An 11839-nucleotide genomic window follows, 5' to 3' on the forward strand; every position below is an offset into this window, starting at 1 on the left:
AGAATCTAGAGCCTACCCGTCTTACCCCTAGGAGGAGGATACATATGCAAATAAAAGATGACTGGTCATTGGTCAGAATAATCAGATCAGATTGTGATGTCAAGTTGTGGACCAAAAACTCCATCCCATCTGAACAGGCTGAAATCCCAGGTGTACACTAAAGGGCATTATCATAACATTTTCCAATTTCCTAGTGTTATTTCGACCTCATATTGTGGAAATATATATTTTTTAAGTAAATTAAAGGGGCAGTGCAGTCACATTTAAAGTTGGTAAATACAACGTTGGCATTAGCGATGCTAATTCAAACACTTACTTCCTCACAACACGCTTAAGGCCACACGCAGACCTTGAGGCTGGGGTCAAAGACCGAGCCGTTGCTGCAGGTTTTGAGGTGGGTGAGGCCATGGGCGCACATGTAGAAGGTGGTGATGTCGTCTGGGTTGGCGTAGATGCCATCAGGGTTTCCGTTGCAGAAACCTGTCCCAGGGGCGTGGGTGGTGACGGTGGTGGTGGTGGTGGGGCGGGTGGTGGTGACTGAGCCAGGTTTGGGGGTGGTGGTAGGGGGAAGAGGGGGTAGTTCTGGATGGAAGGAAAAATAAAAGGAGAGAGGGTTTTACCATGAAGGACAGAGCTGAGGTGATGAAACAGTGATGACATTTCGGGACATTATTTAATCTGACTGGATTTATCATAGTGGCCCATCACACAATGGGATAATCTGGTCTAGTAGTTGATTCATTTCAGATTACACTTTAGTTTTTGAATATCAGGTTTGCTCCTTCACTAAAACCTCAGACTTACCGATGTCAAGAAGTTTGCGCAGATGTCCCAACAGAGGGTGGTTGCCCTCAGCGCAGAACTGGTTGGCAAAGTCATCAAGATCCAGGGCCCACACGAAGGCACCGCCAAACTTGTTGTCCTTCATGTAGCGGACCTGTGCAGCGGATCGAATGAGGAGACCGCGGTAGATAGACATAGATAGAGAGGGTGAATATATTTAGAGGATATGCCACAGAAGTATCATCCCAGACTTTTTGTTGACCACTTTAATGACTATGGGCAAAAATGTCTTATCTAAATTACAATATTATGTTAACTGATTAGGGGAAATGACCTTGGTCTCAAAGCTCTGCCTGGAGTCAAATCCAACCCACTCATTGCCCCTGTAGGCATAGGGAACCATCTGGTCTGCACTCATCTCAACTGTTGCGCCATTTATGAAGGTGCAGATCTGAACAAAACACACAAAAAGGGAGTTTGTTTTGTGAAAAACTCATGCAAAGGTCTCCGTTGTAAAGCATTCTTGGAATAACAATGAAAAACGGATTTCTAACTTTGCTTAACATTTTGATGTTGAATGTTTTGGCCCCCAGCAGCCAGGCTCTCACCTCATAGTAGGCCCAGAAGCCAGCTTCGCGGGTGTAGGGCCCGGCGGAGGCGGGGCCACTGGCTGGTGCTCCAACACTGGTGTCAGATGATGTCAGGCGGAAGGTACGACCATAGGTGGCGAAGCCCATGTTCAGCTTCTCCACTGGGGTGCCATTGTCTCTCCAGTACTTCATGGCGTAGTCCTGGGAGAGAAAGAGGGGGTTAAGAGGGTTGGAGGGATGGATGGAGAGAGAAGTGAGAAATGTAGCAAGTACTTCAGCAGTGCTAGAGTATTTATTGTTGTGGAATAGCACACCGCAGTAAAGTGGCACTATACTTTTTCTATCATGGTGAAAATGTGTAGCAAATGTCATGATTATACCGCACCATTATAAGTAAATAACATCAGTAAAGCTGTATGATGTTTAAAACCTATTTTCCTTTATGAAGATGGAATGACAATGGTTTTAAACGCAGTACTTGCATACTATGGGTTTACAAAAGTATCATTATACACACTGATAAAGATTCTGTCAGTCTGTGTGTTATTTTTCCTTACAGTGTTGAAGTAGATAAGCTCTCCCTCGTCATGAGCACCGCGATACAGGGGGCTGTTGTGTCCAGTGAATCCCTCCCAAGTTCCGTGGAAGTCGTAGGTCATCACGTTGATGAAGTCCAGAGACCTGGAGACGCACACACAAACTAGAACCACTGAGAACAGAAATTGCACCTGGAAACTGTTTCTAAAGCTCCATAGCTATTTAAACTGATTGACCTCAGGAAACATTGTTATTCAAAATGGCTGGCAGACTCACTTGGCAATCTCGGCAATCTCATATCCAGCATCGATGGTTCCCTTTCCAGCGGACACTGCAGCGGTCAGCATGAGCTGGGCATTGCCGGTGGACTTGGCCTCAGCTGCGTAAGCTGCCACGAGCTCCTGTAAAATACACACACACACACACACACACACAAACATCATGTGTCAGGGAGGGTTGGGGATGCACAGTAAAGACGTATTATGGGGATCCATAGGAACTGGGAAAAATATATGAATAGTATGCCCCCAGTATGCTAGTGAATAAGGAGAGTTTCTCTTCTTTTGTAGAGCTCTTTAAACGCTTGGAAAAGCACTATATACATCCAAACCATTATCTATCTGCATTACTATCATTGAGTTATAACTGTAGTGGAGGAGCCACACCCACCTGGCAGAGCAGAGTGAACCTCTTCTTGTCCTCCGGGGGGCTCCCTCGGGCCCCGGGGTACTCCCAGTCCAGATCCAGACCGTCAAAACCATGAGTTCTCATGAAGCTGATGGACGACTGGATGAATGTCTGACGGTTGGCAGCATTACTCACCATGATGGAGAACCTGAGGAGAGGAAGATGGTTTTATCATGAGGCTGTATTACAATACACCATATGGTTTCTAAATACTACCTTACTACTTCCACATATATACTACTTGCTAGTCTCATGGACAAACAAGGTAAACATAAATCGAGCATATGACCAAATTATGCAAGATTTCAGTTCTGGGTTAACAGAGTTTTCTACTACAACAACATGATGGAACACCTGAGAGATGATCAAGGTTTTATCATGACGCCATAATATAATACACCATATAGTTGCTAAAGTGTACTAAAAGTACATTAGTACAGATACCAGTAGTCATATAGTACTGATAGTCATGATCAAAGTTATCTTGACAACACAAACGTGTTGTCCTCTGTCAAAAGCACTTTGAACAGCATCTTCACTGAAAAACATGATAGTTGTGTTATTTCACATACCCTAGTAGCTATAGTTAACACACTTCCAGAGAACCTAAATTCAGCCACAGAGATTATCTCACAAACACTACGATACAGTAGGTAGTGTTGCAGATACTCTAAATCCAAGTAATTCAAATGTATGGTGCTTTTCATAGCCCTGTAGCATGACTAAGGGAGGTACTCACTGGGAAGAACCAAAGTTCCATCCTCCGACGGCCAGCAGAGTCTTAAGATGAGGGTTCCTGCAGAGAGACGGCAAAGAGAGGAGGGGTTGAGATTATTCAGCAATTTTGTAAATGAGTAGATTGATAATTCTGCAAGTGGCTGCTAAAACAAGCTCCAGTTCAGAGGAGGGAGTAATAAAACCAAAGCAATATCCCTGGACACTTGAGAAACTAAATTCCTCATTCAACACCAACACTAATAAGTTGTGAAGCGAGCTATTTACTTGGTCTTCAAGGCGTTGAAGGACTTGTAGAGGACGTCATCGTTCCACTCGTAGGTGACCAGCTCATTGCGGTGGTTGAGGATGGAGAAAGCGTAGATCAGGTGAGTGCACAGGTGGGCGTCCACATTCTCGGGCTTGTACTTCCCTTTGTCTGGTCTGTACTGAGACCAGTTGGTGAAGTAGCACACCATTTTGGGAGAAGCAGCAGCTGCGGTGGAAACTGAGGTGGAAGCGCCCAACTGGCACAGCACCAGGCACAAGCCTAGAGCGAGAAAGAGTTTTGAAAGGTAAAGCAAATGTCTATGTAAATAGCCCCAAAAACATTTGTCAAAGCATATCATTTTATTTCACGATAAAAGGCAGTGATAGTGCCTGATGTAAATGATGGAGTCATAGTCACCTGCTAAGATTGTCAGCTTAGACATCTTGACTATTTGCTGTGAGACAAAGAGAGAGAGAGTAAGAGAGAGAGTGAGAGACAGACAGAGAGATATTTTCAACAATGAACTTGGACCTGTTATCATGATATTTACACTGGGTTATGCCAGCATGGAACTGATGCAAGGTTTTGAACATTACCTGCTCACTACAGAGAGAACAACAATAAACTACCACCACTCACATTTCCCCATTAAATTAACATTACCCACTGCACTGCACAGGGTACTGTCCTAAACAAGTGCCACAGTATTTAAATATTGAAATAATAGTTAAATAATAATTTGTGCATTCAATGACTCTCATTACTACATTGATGTAGTTAAATTATTTACTAAACTAATTTAGCAATGTACTTAGATTCACACTAAATCCTTTCCAATAGCTATATTGCATCAGTTGTTTTTAGAGTCCAATACAAATAATAGCCAGAGACTAAAAGTATACAGACCAAGACATTGAAAGCAACAGTTGACATTGAAAGCAACAGACCAACTGAAACTAAACCGTTACTAACATCGAAGGCCCAGTTATCCAATTATACAATGAATCAAGTTGGTCCTAATATGACCAAGGAAACTGTAAGCTGTCACTAGTGAGTTTCCTTCTAAGCTTACCGTGGGAACTTCACAGATGAAACCGTCAGTGATGAGAAGTTAAGTCTGGCTTTTTATAAAGTTTATCCAGAGGTGGGTGGGCCCCCGGGTGGGTGGGGGGTAAGTACAGAAGAGTCTGGACTGGGGTGACGATTAATTTATGACAGGCCAGGTAATGTACAGTAATCAGCTCAGAAACACTAAACAAGACAGATAAGACACTAACGACATAAGAAGACACGTAACCTGAGCATAAACAGATTAACAACAGTGCACGTTAGATTGGTAAAGTTGATTTTTTGTTCATTTCCCATTTTAGTAGAGATTTTGAGGTCAAAGTAATTCATATGAAGCGTATACACTGTGAGAATGTTAATTCTGTATTTGCAAAACAATGTAATGTACAGTATTATAAAACTGTAGCTGGGATTATACAACAAGTGTACAAAACATTAGGAACACCTTCCTAATATTGAGTTGCACCCCCTATTGCCTTCAGAACAGTCTCAATTCGTTGGTACATGGACTCTACAACATGTTTCGAAAGTGCTCCACAGAGATGCTGGCCCATGTTGATTGCAATGCTTCCCACAGTTGTCAAATTGGCTGGATGTCCTTTGGGTGTTGGACCATTCTTGATACACATGGGAAACTGTTGAGTGCGAAAACCCCAGCAGCGTTGCAGTTCTTGACACACTCAAACCGGTGCACCTGGCAACTACTACCCTTCCCTGTTCAAAGGCACGTAAATCTTTTATCTTGCCATTCACCCTCTGAATGGCACACGTACACAATCCATGTCTCAATTGTCTCAAGGCTTAAAAATCCTTCTTTAACCTGTCTCCTTTCCTACATCTACGCTGATTAAAGTAGATTTAACAGGTAATATTAATAAGGAATCATAGCTTTTACCTGGATTCCTCTGGTCAGTCTATGTCATGGAAAGAGGAGGTGATCGAAATGTTTTCTACACGTGGTGTGTATTGCAGGCATTTAGAAAAATGTTAATCCTAATTGGCACAACTATCCATTTGTTGGAATTGTGATAGCACATTAATTAGTCATTATGTTGGCAAGTGTCACACCCTGGCCTTAGTTATCTTTGTTTTCATTATTATTTTAGTTAGGTCAGGGTGTGACATGGGGAAGTTTGTGTGTTTTTTGTATTGTCTAGGGCACAGGTGTCAAACTCATTCCACGGGGGGCCGAGTGTCTGCGGGTTTTCGTTCCTCCCTTGTACTTGATTGATGAATTAACATCACTAATTAGTTAGGAACTCCCCACACCTGGTTGTCTAGGGCTTTATTGAAAGGAAAAACCAAAAACCTGCAGACACTAGGCCCTCCGTGGAATGAGTTTGACACCCTAGACTCTAGGGTGTTGTATGGTTTAGGGGGTTTATTAGAGGAGATGGTTTAGTGTTCAGTGTAGGTGTCTAGGAAAGTCTATGGTTGCCTGAATTGGGTCTCAATTAGAGACAGCTGGTTATTGTTGTCTCTGATTGGGAGCCATATTTAAGGCAACCATAGGCTTTAGCTTTTTTGTGGGTAATTGTCTATGTCAGTGTGTAATGGTCAGTGTCAGCACCATTTTGTTATCATAGCTTCACGGTCGTCAGTTTGTTATTTTGTTTGTTTAGTTGTATAGTGTTCGTTTTGTGTTTTTCCCTCTTCTGAATAAAAGAAGATGTACTTTCCACACGCTGCGCCTTGGTCCAATCTCTCACCCAAAGACGATCGTGACAGAATTACCCACCAAAAAAGGACCAAGCGGCGTGTCAAGCGGCAACAGGACCCACCTACACAGGATTCATGGACATGGGAGGAGATACTGGATGGTAAGGGACCTTGGGCACAACCGGGAGAATATCGCCTCCCTCGTGAAGAGCTGGAGGCAGCTAAAGCCGAGAGGAGGCGATATGAGGAGGCAGCACGGAAGCAAGGCTGGAAGCCCGTGAGTACAACCCAAAAATTTCTTGGGGGGGGCCTTAAAGGGAGTGTGGCGAAGTCAGGTAGGAGACCTGCGCCTACTCCCTGTACTTACCGTGGAGAGCGAGAGTACGGGCAGACACCGTGTTACGCAGTAGAGCGCATGGTGTCTCCTGTACGCGTGCATAGCCCGGTTCGGTACATTCCAGCTCCACGTATCGGCCGGGCTAGATTGAGCGTTGAGCCGGATGTCATGAAGCCGGTCCAACGCATCTGGTCACCAGTGCGTCTCCTCGGGCCGGCTTACATGGCACCAGCCTTACGCATGGTGTCCCCGGTTCGCCTACATAGCCCGGTGCGGGTTATTCCACCTCCCCGCACTGGTCGGGCGACGGGGAGCATACAACCAGGTAAGGTTGGGCAGGCTCAGTGCTCAAGGGAGCCAGTACGCCTGCACGGTCCGGTATTTCCGGCGCCACCTCCCCGCCCCAACCCAGTACCACCAGTGCCTCCTCCACGCACTAGCCCTATGGTGCGTGTCTCCAGCCCTTTACCACCAGTGCCTAAACCACGCACCAAGCCTCCTGTGTGTCCCCAGAGTCCTGTGCGTCCTGTTGCTGCTCCCCGCACTAGCCCTGAGATGCGTGTCCCCAGTCCGGTACCACCAGTTCCGGCACCACGCACTAGGCCTAATGTGCACTCCCAGGGTCCAGTATGCCCTGTTCCTTCTCCCCGCACTAGCCTGAAGGTGCGTGTCCTTAGCCCGGTGCCTCCAGTTCCGGCACCACGCACCAGGCCTACAGTGCGCCTCATCCGGCCAGAGCCATCCGTCTGCCCAGCGCCATCTGAGCCATCCGTCTGCCCAGCGCCATCTGAGCCATCCGTCTCCCCAGCGCCATCTGAGCCATCCGTCTCCCCAGCGCCATCTGAGCCATCCGTCTCCCCAGCGCCATCTGACCCATCCGTCTCCCCAGCGCCGTCTGAGCCATCCGTCTGTCCAGAGCCATTAGAGCCGCCCGTCTGTCCCGAGCCGTCAGAGCCGTTAGTCAGTCAGGAGCCGCTAGAGCCATTCGTCGCTAGAGCCACCAGACAGGATCTGCCAGAGCCGCCAACCAGACAGGATCTGCCAGAGCCGCCAACCAGACAGGATCTGCCAGAGCCGCCAACCAGACAGGATCTGCCAGAGCCGCCAACCAGACAGGATCTGCCAGAGCCGCCAACCAGACAGGATCTGCCAGAGCCGCCAACCAGACAGGATCTGCCAGAGCCGTCAGCCAGCCATGAGCGTCCAGATCCGTCAGCCAGCCATGAGCAGCCAGATCCGTCAGCCAGCCATGAGCAGCCAGATCCGTCAGCCAGCCATGAGCAGCCAGATCCGTCAGCCAGCCATGAGCAGCCAGATCCGTCAGCCAGCCATGAGCAGCCAGATCCGTCAGCCAGCCATGAGCAGCCAGATCCGTCAGCCAGCCATGAGCAGCCAGATCCGTCAGCCAGCCATGAGCAGCCAGATCCGTCAGCCAGCCATGAGCCGTCCAGCCAGGATCCGCCAGAGCCGTCCAGCCATGATCCGCCAGAGCCGTCATCCAGCCAGGATCCGTCCCTCAGTCCGGAGCTGCCGTCCCTCAGTCCGGAGCTGCCCCTTATCCTGGTGCTGCCCCTTATCCTGGTGCTGCCCCTTATCCTGGTGCTGCCCCTTATCCTGGTGCTGCCCCTTATCCTGGTGCTGCCCCTTAGTCCAGTGGGGTTAAGAAAGCGGGTAGTGACTATGGTGGGGTGGGGACCACGACCAGTGCCAGAGCCGCCACCGTGGACAGACGCCCACCCAGACCCTCCCCTAGACTTTATGCTGGTGCGCCCGGAGTTCGCACCTTAAGGGGGGGGTTATGTCACACCCTGGCCTTAGTTATCTTTGTTTTCATTATTATTTTAGTTAGGTCAGGGTGTGACATGGGGAAGTTTGTGTGTTTTTTGTATTGTCTAGGGTGTTGTATGGTTTAGGGGGTTTATTAGAGGAGATGGTTTAGTGTTCAGTGTAGGTGTCTAGGAAAGTCTATGGTTGCCTGAATTGGGTCTCAATTAGAGACAGCTGGTTATTGTTGTCTCTGATTGGGAGCCATATTTAAGGCAACCATAGGCTTTAGCTTTTTTGTGGGTAATTGTCTATGTCGAAGTGTTTTGTGTCAGCACTTATTTTTGTATAGCTTCACGGTCGTCTGTTTTGTTGGTTTGTTTTGTTGTTTCCTTCTTTAAATAAAAAGAAGATGTACTTTCCACGCGCTGCGCCTTGGTCCTCTCTCAGTCCCTTTGACGATCGTGACAGCAAGTTTAATAATAATGACCATTATTTGTTCAGATTACGCCAACTGTGTCCCGAGCCTTTAAAAACATCAAAAAAATAAAATAGTTGACACTTCACAAATGTATTATGGCATGTCTGATTGTCTTTGATCCAGCAGGTTCATAGCTGCGCTGAATTATATATATAAAAAGGGTACTTTTTCAACTTTGATCTATTATGATAACGATATGAATTTCTGGCAGTGGTTTGTTTGGTACATTTGGTCAAGTCACTGCCAACTGTTTTTGGCAGATGCCTTGGAGCAAAGTTTACTTGGATATTTAATGTCAGCAAAATTGTAGTTTTTTGGGCACTTTGCCACGCATGTGCACTCATATACGTAATAAAATCAACGTAAGATATAGAAAGTTGTCAGCAATATTGTATTTAATCTTTCATTAGATCACCACCTTAGTGGGATTATTTCTTTGCCATATAAATTACAACATTTACAAATCCCTTACTACTGCTGAGACGACTGATTACAGTAATAGAAAACAGAGGTGCAACAACCTTTATTAACTGTCTGTCAATAAATATGAAAGCCTTATGTAAACTGTCATTGTGGAATATGGCACAGCTTGCAGTGTTGCATTTGTTTGTTCTTTTTTATTACATTGACTTGTATTGTTCAGTGACAGGAATGACAGTTCATATTAATCATGTAAAAATATATATTTTTGCATTATCTACATAACAAAACAGTTACTTTGGTGTCTATTTGTAATTTCCTTAAATTGTGCGCCCTTCATTAAAACATTGAATGAACACTCCACTTCAGCCCTTGTGGGATGTATTATGCTGTGTACAGGGCTGCATTGTGGCTGCAAACAAACAGCATATTTATCCCACTAGACTTTGTTGATTATAATGACAGAAATCAATACCACCATGCAGAAGTGTTCACATAAACAGCTATATTTTTTGGTACCCTCATTACTGGGATTTACATTGAGATGTCATTGAAACTTCTTTATTACATTACCATTACCTGCTAATTAATACGTTTCAGTTTCTTTAGGAATGATTTGATTGAAATAAGTGCCATTTGTACATATGGTAACATATAATAATGATTCTGTTGAATTATATATTTTTTCACCCTACATGACACATCCTTCTAAACTGTATCAGAAATGAATTAGATACCATGACCTCATTCGGAGTCCATCTGAATCCTGTAAACAGAAAGTGGGCTATCTACACTGATGTACAAAACATTAGGAACACCTGCTCTTTCCATGACATAGACGGACCAGGTGAATCCGATTGAAAGCTATGATCCCTTACTGTTGTCACTTGTTAAATCTAATGCAATCAGTGTAGATGAAGGGGAGGAGACTGGTTAAATAAGTATTTTTAAGCCTTGATACAATTGAGTCATGGATTGTGTATGTGTGCCATTCAGAGGGCGAATGGGTAAGACAAAATATTTAAGTGCCTTTGAACAGGGCATGGTAGTAGGTGCCAGGCACACTGGTTTGAGTGTGTCAAGAACTGGAACACTGCTGGATTTTTCACTCTCAACAGTTTCCCACGTGTATCAAGAATGTTCCACCACCCAAAGGACATCCAGCCAACTTGACACAACCGTGGGAAGCATTGTAGTCAACATGGGCCAGCATTCCTGTGGAACACTTTCGACCGACGAATTAGCGCTGTTCTGAGGGGAAAAGGGGCTGCAACTCAATATTAGGAAGATGTTCCTAACGTTTTGTACGTGTATGTGCAGACATCCGGGAGGTAATAATAATGCAGCACTTTGGACAAAGGCATGGAGTTTATTACTCTCCTAATGGCCATTATCTGAGGGTAAGTGTTGTCAATGTAAACCACAGCGTACACTCTGACTGCTCTGCTACTATGACCATGGGAGCACAGTTTTTAATTTGGCATGTTTTCTGGTAAACATCCAGGTTTGTTCGAATGAAAATATAAAATGTTGCTTTATTTTTTTCTCTATGATATTAACTTAGAAATGACGTGGTAAACTGGTAGTAAAATAACATTATGGCTGTTTGCATCATCTTGTGTGAGATTATTTGACCCCTTAACAATGTGAAGTTCTCTGAGACCAAGTGAAAAGTGCTAAACTACAGTTGTAGTGATTATGACACATTCTTATATTTCTGTGGTTGTATTTGCAGGGAGTAGAGGGACCGTTGACAAAATGCTTAATATTTGCAGTTTAATCATAGCTAATAAAAGTGACAAGCTGACATTACAGTGTATGTGCTTTAGTGCCGTGACATGCAAGATTTGTTTCCACCATGAATCACGGGTAACAGGTTGAAACATTACAGCACTCTTCAACTTCATGTAAAAAAACTTTACATATGTGAGCTATATACAGTACCAGTCATAGTTTGGACACACCTACTCATTCAAGGTTTTTCTTAATTTTACTATTTTCTACATTGTAGAATAATAGTGAAGACATCAAAACTATGACATAACACATATGGAATCATGTAGTAACCAAAAAAGTGTTACAAATCAAAATAGATTTTAGATTTTAGATTCTTCAAAGTACCCACCCTTTGCCTTGATGACAGCTTTGCACTCTCTTGGCATTCTCTCAACGAGCTTCACCTGGAATGATTTTCCAACAGTCTTGAAGCAGTTCCCACATATGCTGAGCACTTGTTGGCTGCTTTTCCTTCACTGCGGTCCAACTCATCCCAACCCATCTCAGTTGGTTTGAGGTCGGGTGATTGTGGAGGCCAGGTCATCTGATTCAGCACTCCATCCCTTTCCTTCTTGGTCAAATAGCCCGTACACAGCCTGGAGGTGCGTTGGGTCACTGTCCTTATGAAAAACAAATGATAGTCCCACTAAGCGCAAACCAGATGGGATGGCGTATCGCTGCAGAATGTTGTGGTAGCCATAATGGTTCAGTGTGCCTTGAATTAATAATAAATTACTGACAGTGTCACCAGC

The 11839-nt window shown here is 44.9% G+C and overlaps 1 protein-coding gene across 1 annotated transcript; it reads right to left on the reverse strand.

Moving 5' to 3' along the window:
• Positions 1-331: 331 nt before the first annotated feature.
• Positions 332-4024, reverse strand: LOC120026061 (acidic mammalian chitinase-like). The gene is made up of 10 exons (XM_038970852.1): positions 4000-4024; positions 3600-3861; positions 3337-3393; positions 2580-2745; positions 2187-2311; positions 1931-2054; positions 1392-1574; positions 1118-1234; positions 805-937; positions 332-582 (listed from the first exon to the last, which is right to left on the reverse strand). Exons 1-10 carry the CDS (start codon positions 4022-4024, stop codon positions 332-334), a joined length of 1443 nt encoding a protein of 480 aa, XP_038826780.1.
• Positions 4025-11839: the final 7815 nt, after the last annotated feature.

The sequence above is a fragment of the Salvelinus namaycush genome, chromosome 2 (assembly GCF_016432855.1).
Source record: "Salvelinus namaycush isolate Seneca chromosome 2, SaNama_1.0, whole genome shotgun sequence".
Lineage (NCBI taxonomy): Eukaryota > Metazoa > Chordata > Actinopteri > Salmoniformes > Salmonidae > Salvelinus > Salvelinus namaycush.